Below are 10,591 nucleotides of genomic sequence, written 5' to 3' on the forward strand. Positions count from 1 at the left end.
AACAAAAAAATTGGGCTGGAGAGATGGCTCAGTGGTTAAGAGTGCAGACTGCTCTTCTGAAAGAACTAAGTTCAAATCCCATAACCACATGGTGGTTGACAATCATCCGTAACGAGATCTGACGCCCTCTTCTGGAGTGTCTGAAGACAGCTACAGTGTACTTACTTACATACAATAAATAAATAAATCTTATTTATTTATTTAAAATAAATAAATCTTTAAAAAAATTCTAAAAACCAGAGAGGGAACTTAGATATGGAAAGAGCGAATCAGAAGAGTATTTATGCGCATGCTCTCTTGCCACGCTGCCCGCTTCGTCTTGGGAGTTGTAGTTCTCTTTTGGCTCCTCTCTTGAGGCCGACCCTATGCGCGGTTCCGGCAATCGCAGAACTACAACTCCCTACAGGCGGTGCGTGCGCGTGCGCGTGCGCGCTGCGGGCGGCAGGCGGCATGTCGGCGCTCCGGTGGACCCGAGGCGCAGCGGGACTTGGCCGGGTTCTGCGCTCCCCTGGACCCCACCGCCCGGCTTCGGAGGAAGGTAAACGAGTGTCGGACCCAGGACTGTAATCTTCCCTTCCTTGGGATCCCGATTACCTCCAACCTTTGTTCTTTGACCTATGGAGGAGTTTCTGAGAACCCGTTTAGCTGGGCACTAGTTGACAACATCTCTCGAGGTTATTCCGCAGGACGCTTTGACTTTGGATTGTTGCTCGCTTTTGCAGCCCCCTGACCCACTGTTGGCGACCTACGGATTTTGACAGTGACCTTTAGCTACTTTTAGGAGTTCTTGCTGGATCCTGCCCCACGACTCTTGTCGCTTTGGCCTGCTCTGTCCTTCAACTTGGTCTTTTTCTGGGTCTTGATTTACTTGGGGGCGGGGCGTGTTATTTTTTTGAGCCTTGGTGTTTCCATGTGGCTCATGCTGGATGCTGCATTTGAACTCCTGCCCTACTGCTTCAACCTCCGGAGTGCTGGGATCCCAGACCTGTATGTGCTACCATGCCCGGCTGTCCTTGTCTTTTGATGCCGTTTCTTTCTGGGCATGATGTAAGTGTGAGGCAGGACCTCACACTAGCTTAACCTAGAACTCCCTTTGTAGCCCAGGCTGGAATCCAGCTGGAGACCCTCCTACCTCAGCCTCTAAAGTCCCGGGATAATACATGTGCACGCCCCTGTGCCACTTGATAGATAAGGAGACTTGTGTATTCTTATTCTTCGTATCTCTTTCCAGGGATTCTCGGTGGCCTCTGCAGTTCACGAAGGAGCTCTGCGGCCAGTCCCCGTGAGCGAGATGTCCAGAGGGAGTGGGGCCATGCTGAACTGCTGGAAGGTCAGTTGGTGTCCTACACCCTTCTACACAGTGAGGCCTTGAGCAAGTGGGCTCTGTGCTGTACCGACCACTCCAGGGCAGTCTGTAAGATGTGCTTGAGGGTCCACTGAGCAGGCAGTGTCGTCTGACTGTCCTGCCTGTGCTTCCGTGGGTCCTCCTGGGCTGGTTCTGGGAGCTGCTGTAATTCCATCCTCCAAGTTCCAGATTCCCAAGTGGGACTCTCACTGCCGGGAAGACAATTGAGGCCCCAATTTATACCAGAACAGGTATCTGAGATGCATTGTTGGAATGGTCTCTGCTGAGGTAGGGAAGTTTCCACTTATAGTCCTGCAGAGTCAAGGTGCAGTTGGAATCCAGTCTGCCTGCCTGCCTGCCTACCTGTCTTTCTTTCTTTCCTTTCTCCCTTTTCCTCTCTCTTTTCTTTTTTTGGTTTTTTCAAGACAGGGTTTCTCTGTGTAGCCCTGGCTGTCCTGGAACTCACTCTGTAGACCAGGCTGGCCTTGAACTCAGAAATCTGCCTGCCTCTGCCTTCTAAGTGCTGGGATTACAGGTGTGCACCACCACCGCCCGGCCCTTTCTTTTTTTTCCTTGTTTCTTCGAGACAGGGTTTCTCTGTGTAGGTAGTCCTGGCTGCTTTGTAGACCAGGCTGGCTTTGAACTCAGGTCTGCTCCTGGAATGCTGGGATTTGAGCTGTGTATGACTGTTGACTTTGGAACCCAATTTTAATTGTTATGCTACCAAGTCTAGTAGGCAGGACATCCCAGCCACCATCCAGATTTCCCTCCTGATCCTATGTCAGGTCTGCACGGCAGCTGCAGAAGGTGGACACAGAGGTGGAGACAGAGGTGGAGACAGAGGTGGAGACAGGTCTAACTGTGGCTCCTCTCTGCCCTCAGCGGCCACGGGTTCTTGACTCACGCTCCAGGGTGACTTAGGCTGGAATCTGTCGGGCTTCTACAGACTTAGTGCATGTTTCCTCTCAGGAAGCTTCTTTCTGTCATGAACAGAAGCCAGTGCTTTGTGGTCCGTGGAGCTTATAGGAGCCATGTGACTCTTCTACTCCTGACCACCCATTTCTGCCCCAGGGCCTTTGTACCTTCTTGTCTCTAGGGTCCCTTCAGGAAGAAGTCAGTGACCCTGCCTGCCACCTGTTTGCTTTGCAGGTGGCCTCACACAGATGTGTCCTCTGCCTCTGATGTGACGCTGGGTACCACGAGATGCTCACTGAGGCGGGGTCTCCCCCAGAACTCCGATCCTCTTGCATCCACCGCACTCCTCCCAACTTTCCTTTTGTACCAATGGGAGCCAGGCCCCTGCCTCACACTGACCTCGGGCCAGGGACTGGAGTTCTGGGAGGGAAAGACAAACAGCTGGGTCTTGGCAGCACCTGAGTTGTGTCTTTGTGGGTTAGCCTGCCCTGTTTCCGCCCTCACTGCTAACCATGGCCGTGTGCATGCCATGGTCCTGGCCAGGCTTTGGCCTTTTTATATGCAAGCTTTGTTGCTTCCACAAGCTACGTAGCAGGGCCTGTGTGGAACTCAGGGCACTGAGCCAGGGGTGTTTGCAGTCTCCACAGAGCTGTATCCAGCATTCGCCTGTATCGAACAGCAGGTGGCTACATGTCAGGTTGCTACACGTCGGCCGAGCCTGCGTGTGCCAAAGCCCTGAGGTTGGAGTCCTTAAGGCTGGCAGAATAAAGGAGGCAGAAGCAGGCCAGCCCAGCGGGCAGGAGGTGATGGGAGGGGCAGCAGGCAGAGCCAGAGCGCGGTGACCGCCAGGAGAAGGCTTTTGGGATGGCCCCGGGGTCGACTCAGCCGGAGTGCTCAGTGCCCCTCTCTGCTCTTTGCAGTGCTGGAGGCGCGGGTGCGGCAGCTCCGGGCGGAGGGCACGCCTGCGGTGCGGGTGAAGGTGAAGGAGGCGCAGGCGGACCGGCCTTCCCAGGGCCGCAGCAGCCGCTGGGCGCAGAAGCTGGAGGCTGAGAAAAAGGTGATGCAGAGGCGCCAAAAGGAAGCCAACTATCAGAGGCAATCCCACTCGCCGGAGTTCTGGACCCTTCGCAAGGAGCCCAAGATCTGGAGCCGGAAGCTGGCCGGCTGCCTGCAGCACGGCCGGAAGGGGGCGCCCGAGAGCTCGGAAGAACAGCTGGCCAGGGTCCTTCAGGCTGCAATGGCGAAGCTCAGCTCCCGGGAGGCAGGGACCCTGTCCAGGACCAAAGCCAAGGCGGTGGAGACGCAGACCCTGGTCCTCCAGCAGAAGTTTCAGACTTTCTTTGAGTGCTGTGTTTGCACCGGCCAAGTGCCGCTCGCTCACCACGTGCTGGTCACCCACCACAACAATCGAGACAAGCAGCGAGTGCTCACCCTGGACATGTACAACACCGTGATGCTTGGCTGGGCCCGTGAGGTGAGGACAGCTCGGGCTCTGCCCTCCGCTGGGTACATTCTGTGAGGTTTTCAGGGAGAAAACACTCTTTCCCTAAAAACAGACAGACAAGCAAAACAAAACAAGACAACCTGAAGACCCAGGCATGGCAGCTCACGCCTTTAATCCCAGCGCTCGGGATGCAGAGGCAGGTGGATCTCTGTGAGTTAGAGGCCAGCCTGGTCAACAAACACATTAAAACTCTGCTACTCCCTAAAATGGAGGAAGAGCTTGGGGAGGCCTGCGTGTAGTTATATGCAGGACTTCTGAGTCTCCCAGCAGGGCCGTCCCTGCTGTCCTAGTGGCTGCTAAACCTTGCAGGACACATTGCACACTCCAGGATGGGGGAGCTTGGTTTTTTGTCTGTGTATCCCTTTGGTGGAAACTTGGGGTGCTGTGAGAGGTGTGCGCCCTCAGTTTCTTCCCTAGCTTCTTAGCAGGGTAGGAGGATGTCAGTGCAGGAGTTCAAAGAGAGAAAGATGAATTGGAAACAAGGACAGAACGGGACAGCAGACAGGAGGCAGGGCTGCGAGTTCAAGGCCAGCCTGACCTACTTAGTGATTTTCAGGCCAGCAGGGACTACACAGTGAAACATTGTCTCAACCAACACAAACGGAGCCAGCTGTCAAACACACAAGTGCTGAAGCTGTAACCTGCGGTAGTGCCCGGCCTGCCAGAGGCAAGGCGCTAGGGCAATCCCCAGTGACGCACTGCTGTCACCCACTGCCAGAGCCCCTCCCAAGTCACTGATGGTTTTAGGGGACACATTGTTCCAGGTCCAGGTGTTGTCCTTGACCCTTACCCGCACCCGACCTTGTCCCCAGGGCTCCTTCAGAGAGCTGGTCTATGTGTTTATCATGCTGAAGGACGCTGGCCTCTCCCCAGACCTGTGCTCCTACGCAGCCGCACTCCAGTGCATGGGACGCAGGGACCAGGACATTCACACCATCCAGAGGTGGGTCAGGACTGTGCTGGGACCGCCCCCCTCCCCCAGTGCTGAGTCCATGCCCCGCTCCTGCCCCCCAGGCACACCCCCAGTGCTGAGTCCATGCCACACCCTCTGCCCCCCAGGCACACCCCCCAGTGCTGAGTCCATGCCCCGCCCCCCAGGCACACCCCCCAGTGCTGAGTCCATGCCCCGCCCCCCAGGCACACCCCCAGTGCTGAGCCCATGCCCCGCCCCCCAGGCACACTCCCAGTGCTGAGTCCATGCCCCGCCCCCTGTACTGTCTCAGGTGTCTGAAGCAGATGACTGAAGAAGGCTTCCAGCCCCAGCTGCTCTTCACCGACCTGGTCCTGGAAGAGGACGACCGGGCCGCGCTCCTGAGAGCAGTGGTCAAGGCTGAGCCCACCTTCCGTCCACCGCCACGGGTCCCGAACCCAGTCAACACGTCCGTGCTGCTCAAGGACGTCTATAGCAAGGTGAGTCCAGGCAGGAGGCCGTACCACCCGCTCCGTTCCTTCCTTGCGTAGGGAAGGCTGAACCGCGGGCATCTGGGTCATTAACTGCTGTGCCCTCAAGGTCCCTTCGCACTGTGGTGCGTGTTGGGGGCTCAGTCGCATTCCAGAGTGGGCGGGGCCTCCTGCGTGTCCATCACCTGTTCAGGAGCACTGGGGCTGCTTGTACGGGTGTCTGTGCTACTCTCAGTGCTCTAGGTTTTTACTCTGAGTGGACACATGTTTGGCAGGGGACTTCTTGACAGGGTGTGGTGGTCTGTCTCTGTGCCCAGCAGGAGGGCCCCGTGTCCTACCCAAAGCTGCACCTGCCCCTGGACACCCTCCAGGACCTGTTCCACCAGCAGCTGCATGTGGAGCTGAGCTCCAGCGTCTGTGTCCAGTCGGTGGACAAGGCCCCAGTGATGACCAAGGAGGTCATTGAGGCGGTAAGGGGCCCATCCTGAGGCCGCCCTGCCGGTCATAGCCAGTAGGGGTTGGAGCCGTGACACACACACACACACACACACACACACACACACACACACACGGGAGGTCTCGGCAGGGGGCTTTGAGCTCAGGCGGTGACAGCTGCCTCCCACAGCGGAAGACCCTGAAGGCCCTGCGGGCGCAGTGGGAGGTGGAGCTGCTGCGTGCGCTGCGGGAGACCAAGGCCACGATGGGCCGCCAGGCCTACGACGGCCAGCCCACCCTCTACCCGTTCCTGTGCCTGCTCAGCGAAGGGGAGTTTGTGAGCATCCTGATGCAGGTGGGCCGGGTCTGGGGGCGCGGGGCGTGGGCATGGGGCAGGCAGTGTGTTCAGGCGTCACAGCTTGGCTCCTTGTGCCCGCCGCCGCAGGTTCTGCAGGTGCTGCCCGCGCAGGGCGAGCCCCTTATCCAGGTGGCCCAGAACCTGGGCCTCCGCGTGTTAAATCGGCATCTGGTGAAACAGAAGCAGGTCACCAACCATGTGCAGAAGCTGGGGCAGCGGTACGCACGGTACCTCCGGCTCCTGGCTTCCGACACCCAGGTACTGTGGGCTGGACTTCCGGTGACTGGGAGGCTCCCTTGGAGACACCCCTCCCTGTTTTGTTCACTTCACCCCACTTGCTCCAGGCTCCAGCACGTCCCTCCCCATCGCACCCCTCGGGCACCCCCTCCCCAGCTACATCAGTCCATTGGAGCCTCAGTTCGCCCCCCTGGGGAATGCGGGCAGCCCCAGCTCTCCTGACCTGCTCCCCTTACAGGCGGCCCCCTGCCTTCCTCGGGAGTACTGGGACTCGCTGGGCCCTCTGGAGGCGCCCCCGCAGCAGCCCTGGGCCGTGGCCCAGGTGCTTCAGCTGGGCAAGCAACTGGCCGAGCTGCTGGTGCAGGCGGTGCAGATGCCGCGCAGCCTGGCGGCCCGGCCCGGCGCTCAGCACTCCATCCCGGTGCTCTACCACGTCTACTCCTTCCGAAGCTACCGCCAGGTGAGACTCCACAGGGCCGTCCCGGCCGGGCCCCTCTAATGAGGACCAGTGCGGGCCTCAAGGACACAGGCAGCCGCCCGTGCCGTTCTGTGGGCCTCTGCCATCCCCGTCTGTGTTCCTGTTCTCCCTGCGCAGTCGCAGAGAGGCGCTGGCACCCGGCCGCTCACCGTCGTGTCTGCTTCTCTGCAGGTGGGCATCCTCAAGCCCCACCCTGCCTTCACGCAGCTCCTAGAGACGGCAGCAGAGCCCACGCTGACCTTCGAGACCACGGAAGTGCCCATGCTGTGCCCGCCGCTGCCCTGGACCTCGCTGCACTCCGGTGCCTACTTGCTGAGCTCCACCAAACTAATGCGTGCCACGGAGGGCACCACCCAGCACCAGCGCCTCCTGGAGCACTGCGCTCCCGCCCAGCTGCACGGTGCCCTGGATGCGCTCACGCAGTTGGGGAACTGCGCCTGGCGTGTAAACGGGCGCCTGCTGGACTTGGTGCTGCACATCTTCAGGGACAAGGGCTGTATGCGCCTGGGCGTGCCTCCGCCGCGCTCTGAAGCGCCCCGGCCGGCCCAGCACCAGCTGCCGCCCGGCTGCACACCCGTGCACAAGTCTGAGCTGCGGAAGGAGCTGGCGCGCTGCCTCAAGGTGGCCCGGGAGATGCACAGTCTGCGCAGCGAGGCCCTGTATCGCCTGTCGCTGGCACAGCACCTGCGCCACCGTGTCTTCTGGTTGCCGCACAACATGGACTTCCGCGGCCGCACCTACCCCTGCCCGCCGCACTTCAACCACCTGGGCAGTGACTTGGCGCGTGCGCTCTTGGAGTTCGCGGAGGGCCGGCCGCTGGGGCCACACGGCCTGGACTGGCTTAAGATCCACCTGATCAACCTGACTGGCCTCAAGAAGCGCGAGTCGCTGCGCATGCGCCTGGCCTTCGCGGACGAGGTCATGGAGGAGATCTTGGACTCTGCTGATAACCCCTTGACGGTACGAGTCCCGAGCGCCTCCCTCCCTCCCGCTGGCAGCCCCGCTCTCTGGATCTCTCGTCCTGTCCTTCTCTGTCCCTGCCAGCCTGCCGTCCACTCAGGCTCGGGCCGCCTCCTCACACGCTGCCCGCAGCCTTCCCTCCCACCGTGTCCCCTCTCAGTGCCACTGTCACCCAGCGGCCTCCTCATCCCCCACGTCACACGTGCTTGCCTGGTGTCCCTGTGTCCTCCCGAGCTGCCCAGGCCGGCCCATGCTCACTGAGCCCCGCGGATCCTCCCCTCCAAAGGGCCGGAAGTGGTGGATGGACTCTGATGAGCCCTGGCAGACGCTGGCCTGCTGCATGGAGGTGGCACAAGCAGTCCGCTCCCCAGACCCCGCGGCCTACGTTTCCCACCTGCCGGTTCACCAGGTGGGCGCGCAAGCGGACCGCCCGTGGGCTGGACTGGGACCGCCCTGTGGGACTAGTCTCCTGACGGCGAGGCTTTGTGTATGAGGTTGGGAGGCCAGGCGGTGACATAGGTTCCCGGGGGACCTGTGTGTGGCCTCGGCTCACGGGCACCCCCCTGTGGTCAGGACGGTTCCTGCAATGGCTTACAGCATTACGCCGCCCTGGGCCGAGACAGTGTGGGTGCCGCCTCGGTCAACCTGAAGCCCTCGGATCTGCCCCAAGATGTGTACAGGGAAGTGGCGACACAGGTGCGTGCCGGGGAACCGTCCTGTCCCCACTCGGGGCTGCGTCTCTACAAGCGCCTGGACGGGGTCCCTAGTGGGGAGGGAGGGGACCTGACGGCTTCCCGGCCCCCAATCCATGCAGGTGGAGGAGTTCCGCCAGCAGGACGCCGAGCAGGGCGTGCAGGTGGCTCAGGTGCTGGAGGGCTTCATCAGCCGCAAGGTGGTGAAGCAGACGGTGATGACGGTGGTCTATGGCGTCACGCGCTACGGCGGGCGCCTGCAGATAGAGAAGCGCCTGCGTGAGCTCAGCGACTTCCCCCAGGTGCGCAGCCTGTGCAGGGACCGAGTGTGGCTCCCTGCAGCACAGGGACCCGAGCCTGGTTCCTCTGAACATCTCTAGTCCTATAAAGCCTGGGTTCTGGCTGTGCGGCCAGGAGGGGCAACCTTCCTGCCCTGCCCAGCTGTCGTCCCTATGTCGCCATGTCCCCTCAGGAGTTCGTCTGGGAAGCCTCCCACTACCTCGTGCGCCAGGTCTTCAAAAGTCTACAGGAGATGTTCTCCAGCACCCGAGCCATTCAGGTGCGTCCCGCAGCCCTCTCCCAACTCGGGGTCCTCCACCCCGCAGTTCGCCCGTCCAACCCGGGTACTGTCGCACCCACAGCACTGGCTGACCGAGAGCGCCCACCTCATCGCTCACGCGGGCTGGCCTGTGGAGTGGGTGACGCCCCTGGGTATCCCCGTCATACAGCCATATCACCGCGAGTCCAAGGTCCAGGTACTCGGCAAGTGCCCTCCCCTCCTCCCCCATCTCCCCTCCTCCCTGCCCAGGCCGGGACTCACCTCTGCCCCAACCCCGGCCTGCAGATAAAAGGAGGCATCCAGAGCATCACCCTCACCAGCTCGGTGGATGAGAACCAGTGAGTGCCGCGCTGCGGGCGGGGACGGGCGAGGATGGAGGGGTGGGCAGGAAGGGCTCGGGGCCGAGCGGGTCCCAGCCTAGAACTTCCGGGTCCGCAGGAAGCCCAACACTCTGAAGCAGAAAAATGGCTTCCCACCCAACTTCATCCACTCCCTGGACTCCTCCCACATGATGCTGACGGCCCTTCATTGCTACAGGTGGGTCCCAGGCTGCGGCGTGGGCGGTGGGGCGGGCGCGCAGGCACTGCTACAGGAGAACGCTGGGGCAGCGAAGGGCCTCGGCTTTGTTTTGTGGGCACTCACTCGTCTGGAATATTTAGCTGCCTGAGGCGTGCCAGCCTTGTCTTGCTTTCTGGGGACAAGGTCAAGTATCAGGTGGACACTTACCACAAGGGGCAGGACAGGATGGAGGTTCTGGTGGGGCTGCGGGGGTCCTTGGCACACAGCTGCCAGTGGACCGAGCTGGGATTCAGACAGGGGCCCCCTCCCTCCACCGCTCCACCGCCGGCCGCTGGTGAGGGACTGTAAGCTATCTTCTTGAACATCTACTGCCTAGAGCAACGGGGAACCAGAGGTGTCCGGGGAACCCTGGCAGGGTGCCCAGTGCTAGGGCAGACAGACAGGGCGTCTGTCAGGAGATTCAGGGCAGGAGCTGAGCCAGCGGCTACCTCACCTGGGGTTTCCCTGCCCAGGAAGGGTCTGACTTTCGTCTCTGTGCACGACTGCTTCTGGACGCACGCCGCTGACATCGCCGTGATGAACAAGGTGTGTCCGAGCCCCACCCCCAGGGGGGCCCCACAAGTAGAAGACGGGGGGGGGGGGGACCTTGATCCCAGGAATTTGTGCCCTGGCTGACTCAGAGCCTGCAACCCCTCAGGTATGCCGCGAACAGTTCGTGCGCCTGCACAGCCAGCCCATCCTGGAAGACCTGGCTACGTTCCTGAGGAAGCGCTTCTGCTCCGTCTCCAGGTGAGCCACCCCTCTTCTTGTGGCCCGGTGCCCTGCCTGCCACCTGCTGCCCCACTGATGTCTACCCTGACTTGTTTGCAGCACCAAGTCCCTAAAGCCCTCAGAGCGCGCCCTGGTCACCAAGCTGCAAGAGACGCTACAGTCCTTGCCAGAGACAGGTAAGGGTTTTACAAGCGGCAGGCGCTCTGGCGCTCGCGGGCGGGCGGGCGGGCGAGCCTGTGGCCGAGCCTGACTCTGCACTCTTTTGGCTTCACAGGCACCTTCGAGCTGGGCCAGGTGATAAGATCCACCTACTTTTTCAGCTGACCCACGCCGTGCTGTCCCTCAACCTATGCATAATGTAAATAAATGAAAGTCTGTGTCTACCTGTACCAGCCGCCACTTTCTGGCGACGCGCAA

The 10,591-nt window shown here is 60.8% G+C and overlaps 1 protein-coding gene across 2 annotated transcripts; it reads left to right on the forward strand.

Moving 5' to 3' along the window:
- Positions 1 to 428: 428 nt before the first annotated feature.
- Polrmt (RNA polymerase mitochondrial) lies at positions 429 to 10,557 on the forward strand. Of its 2 annotated transcripts, none has more exons than XM_052165322.1 (21): positions 429 to 538; positions 1,232 to 1,330; positions 3,181 to 3,734; positions 4,577 to 4,707; positions 4,988 to 5,174; positions 5,483 to 5,635; positions 5,791 to 5,955; positions 6,046 to 6,216; positions 6,434 to 6,655; positions 6,845 to 7,633; positions 7,920 to 8,042; positions 8,207 to 8,329; positions 8,448 to 8,627; positions 8,798 to 8,884; positions 8,967 to 9,080; positions 9,170 to 9,222; positions 9,323 to 9,421; positions 9,916 to 9,988; positions 10,101 to 10,192; positions 10,274 to 10,350; positions 10,449 to 10,557. In XM_052165322.1, exons 1-21 carry the CDS (start codon positions 451 to 453, stop codon positions 10,496 to 10,498), a joined length of 3,630 nt encoding a protein of 1,209 aa, XP_052021282.1. In that variant the 5' UTR covers positions 429 to 450; the 3' UTR covers positions 10,499 to 10,557. The 2 variants fall into 2 exon arrangements, with proteins under 2 accessions (XP_052021282.1, XP_052021283.1); XM_052165323.1 differs by having other exon boundaries at positions 5,486 to 5,635.
- Positions 10,558 to 10,591: the final 34 nt, after the last annotated feature.

Source organism: Apodemus sylvaticus, chromosome 20 (genome assembly GCF_947179515.1).
Source record: "Apodemus sylvaticus chromosome 20, mApoSyl1.1, whole genome shotgun sequence".
Taxonomy (NCBI): domain Eukaryota; kingdom Metazoa; phylum Chordata; class Mammalia; order Rodentia; family Muridae; genus Apodemus; species Apodemus sylvaticus.

Coding starts and splice junctions, on each gene's coding strand:
- Polrmt (XM_052165322.1), top strand. CDS start 451: ATGTCGGCGCTCCGGTGGACCCGAGGCGCAGCGGGACTTGGCCGGGTT. Junction 3,735..4,576: donor TGCTTGGCTGGGCCCGTGAG/GTGAGGACAGCT, acceptor CCTTGTCCCCAG/GGCTCCTTCAGAGAGCTGGT. Junction 9,422..9,915: donor ACGGCCCTTCATTGCTACAG/GTGGGTCCCAGG, acceptor TTCCCTGCCCAG/GAAGGGTCTGACTTTCGTCT.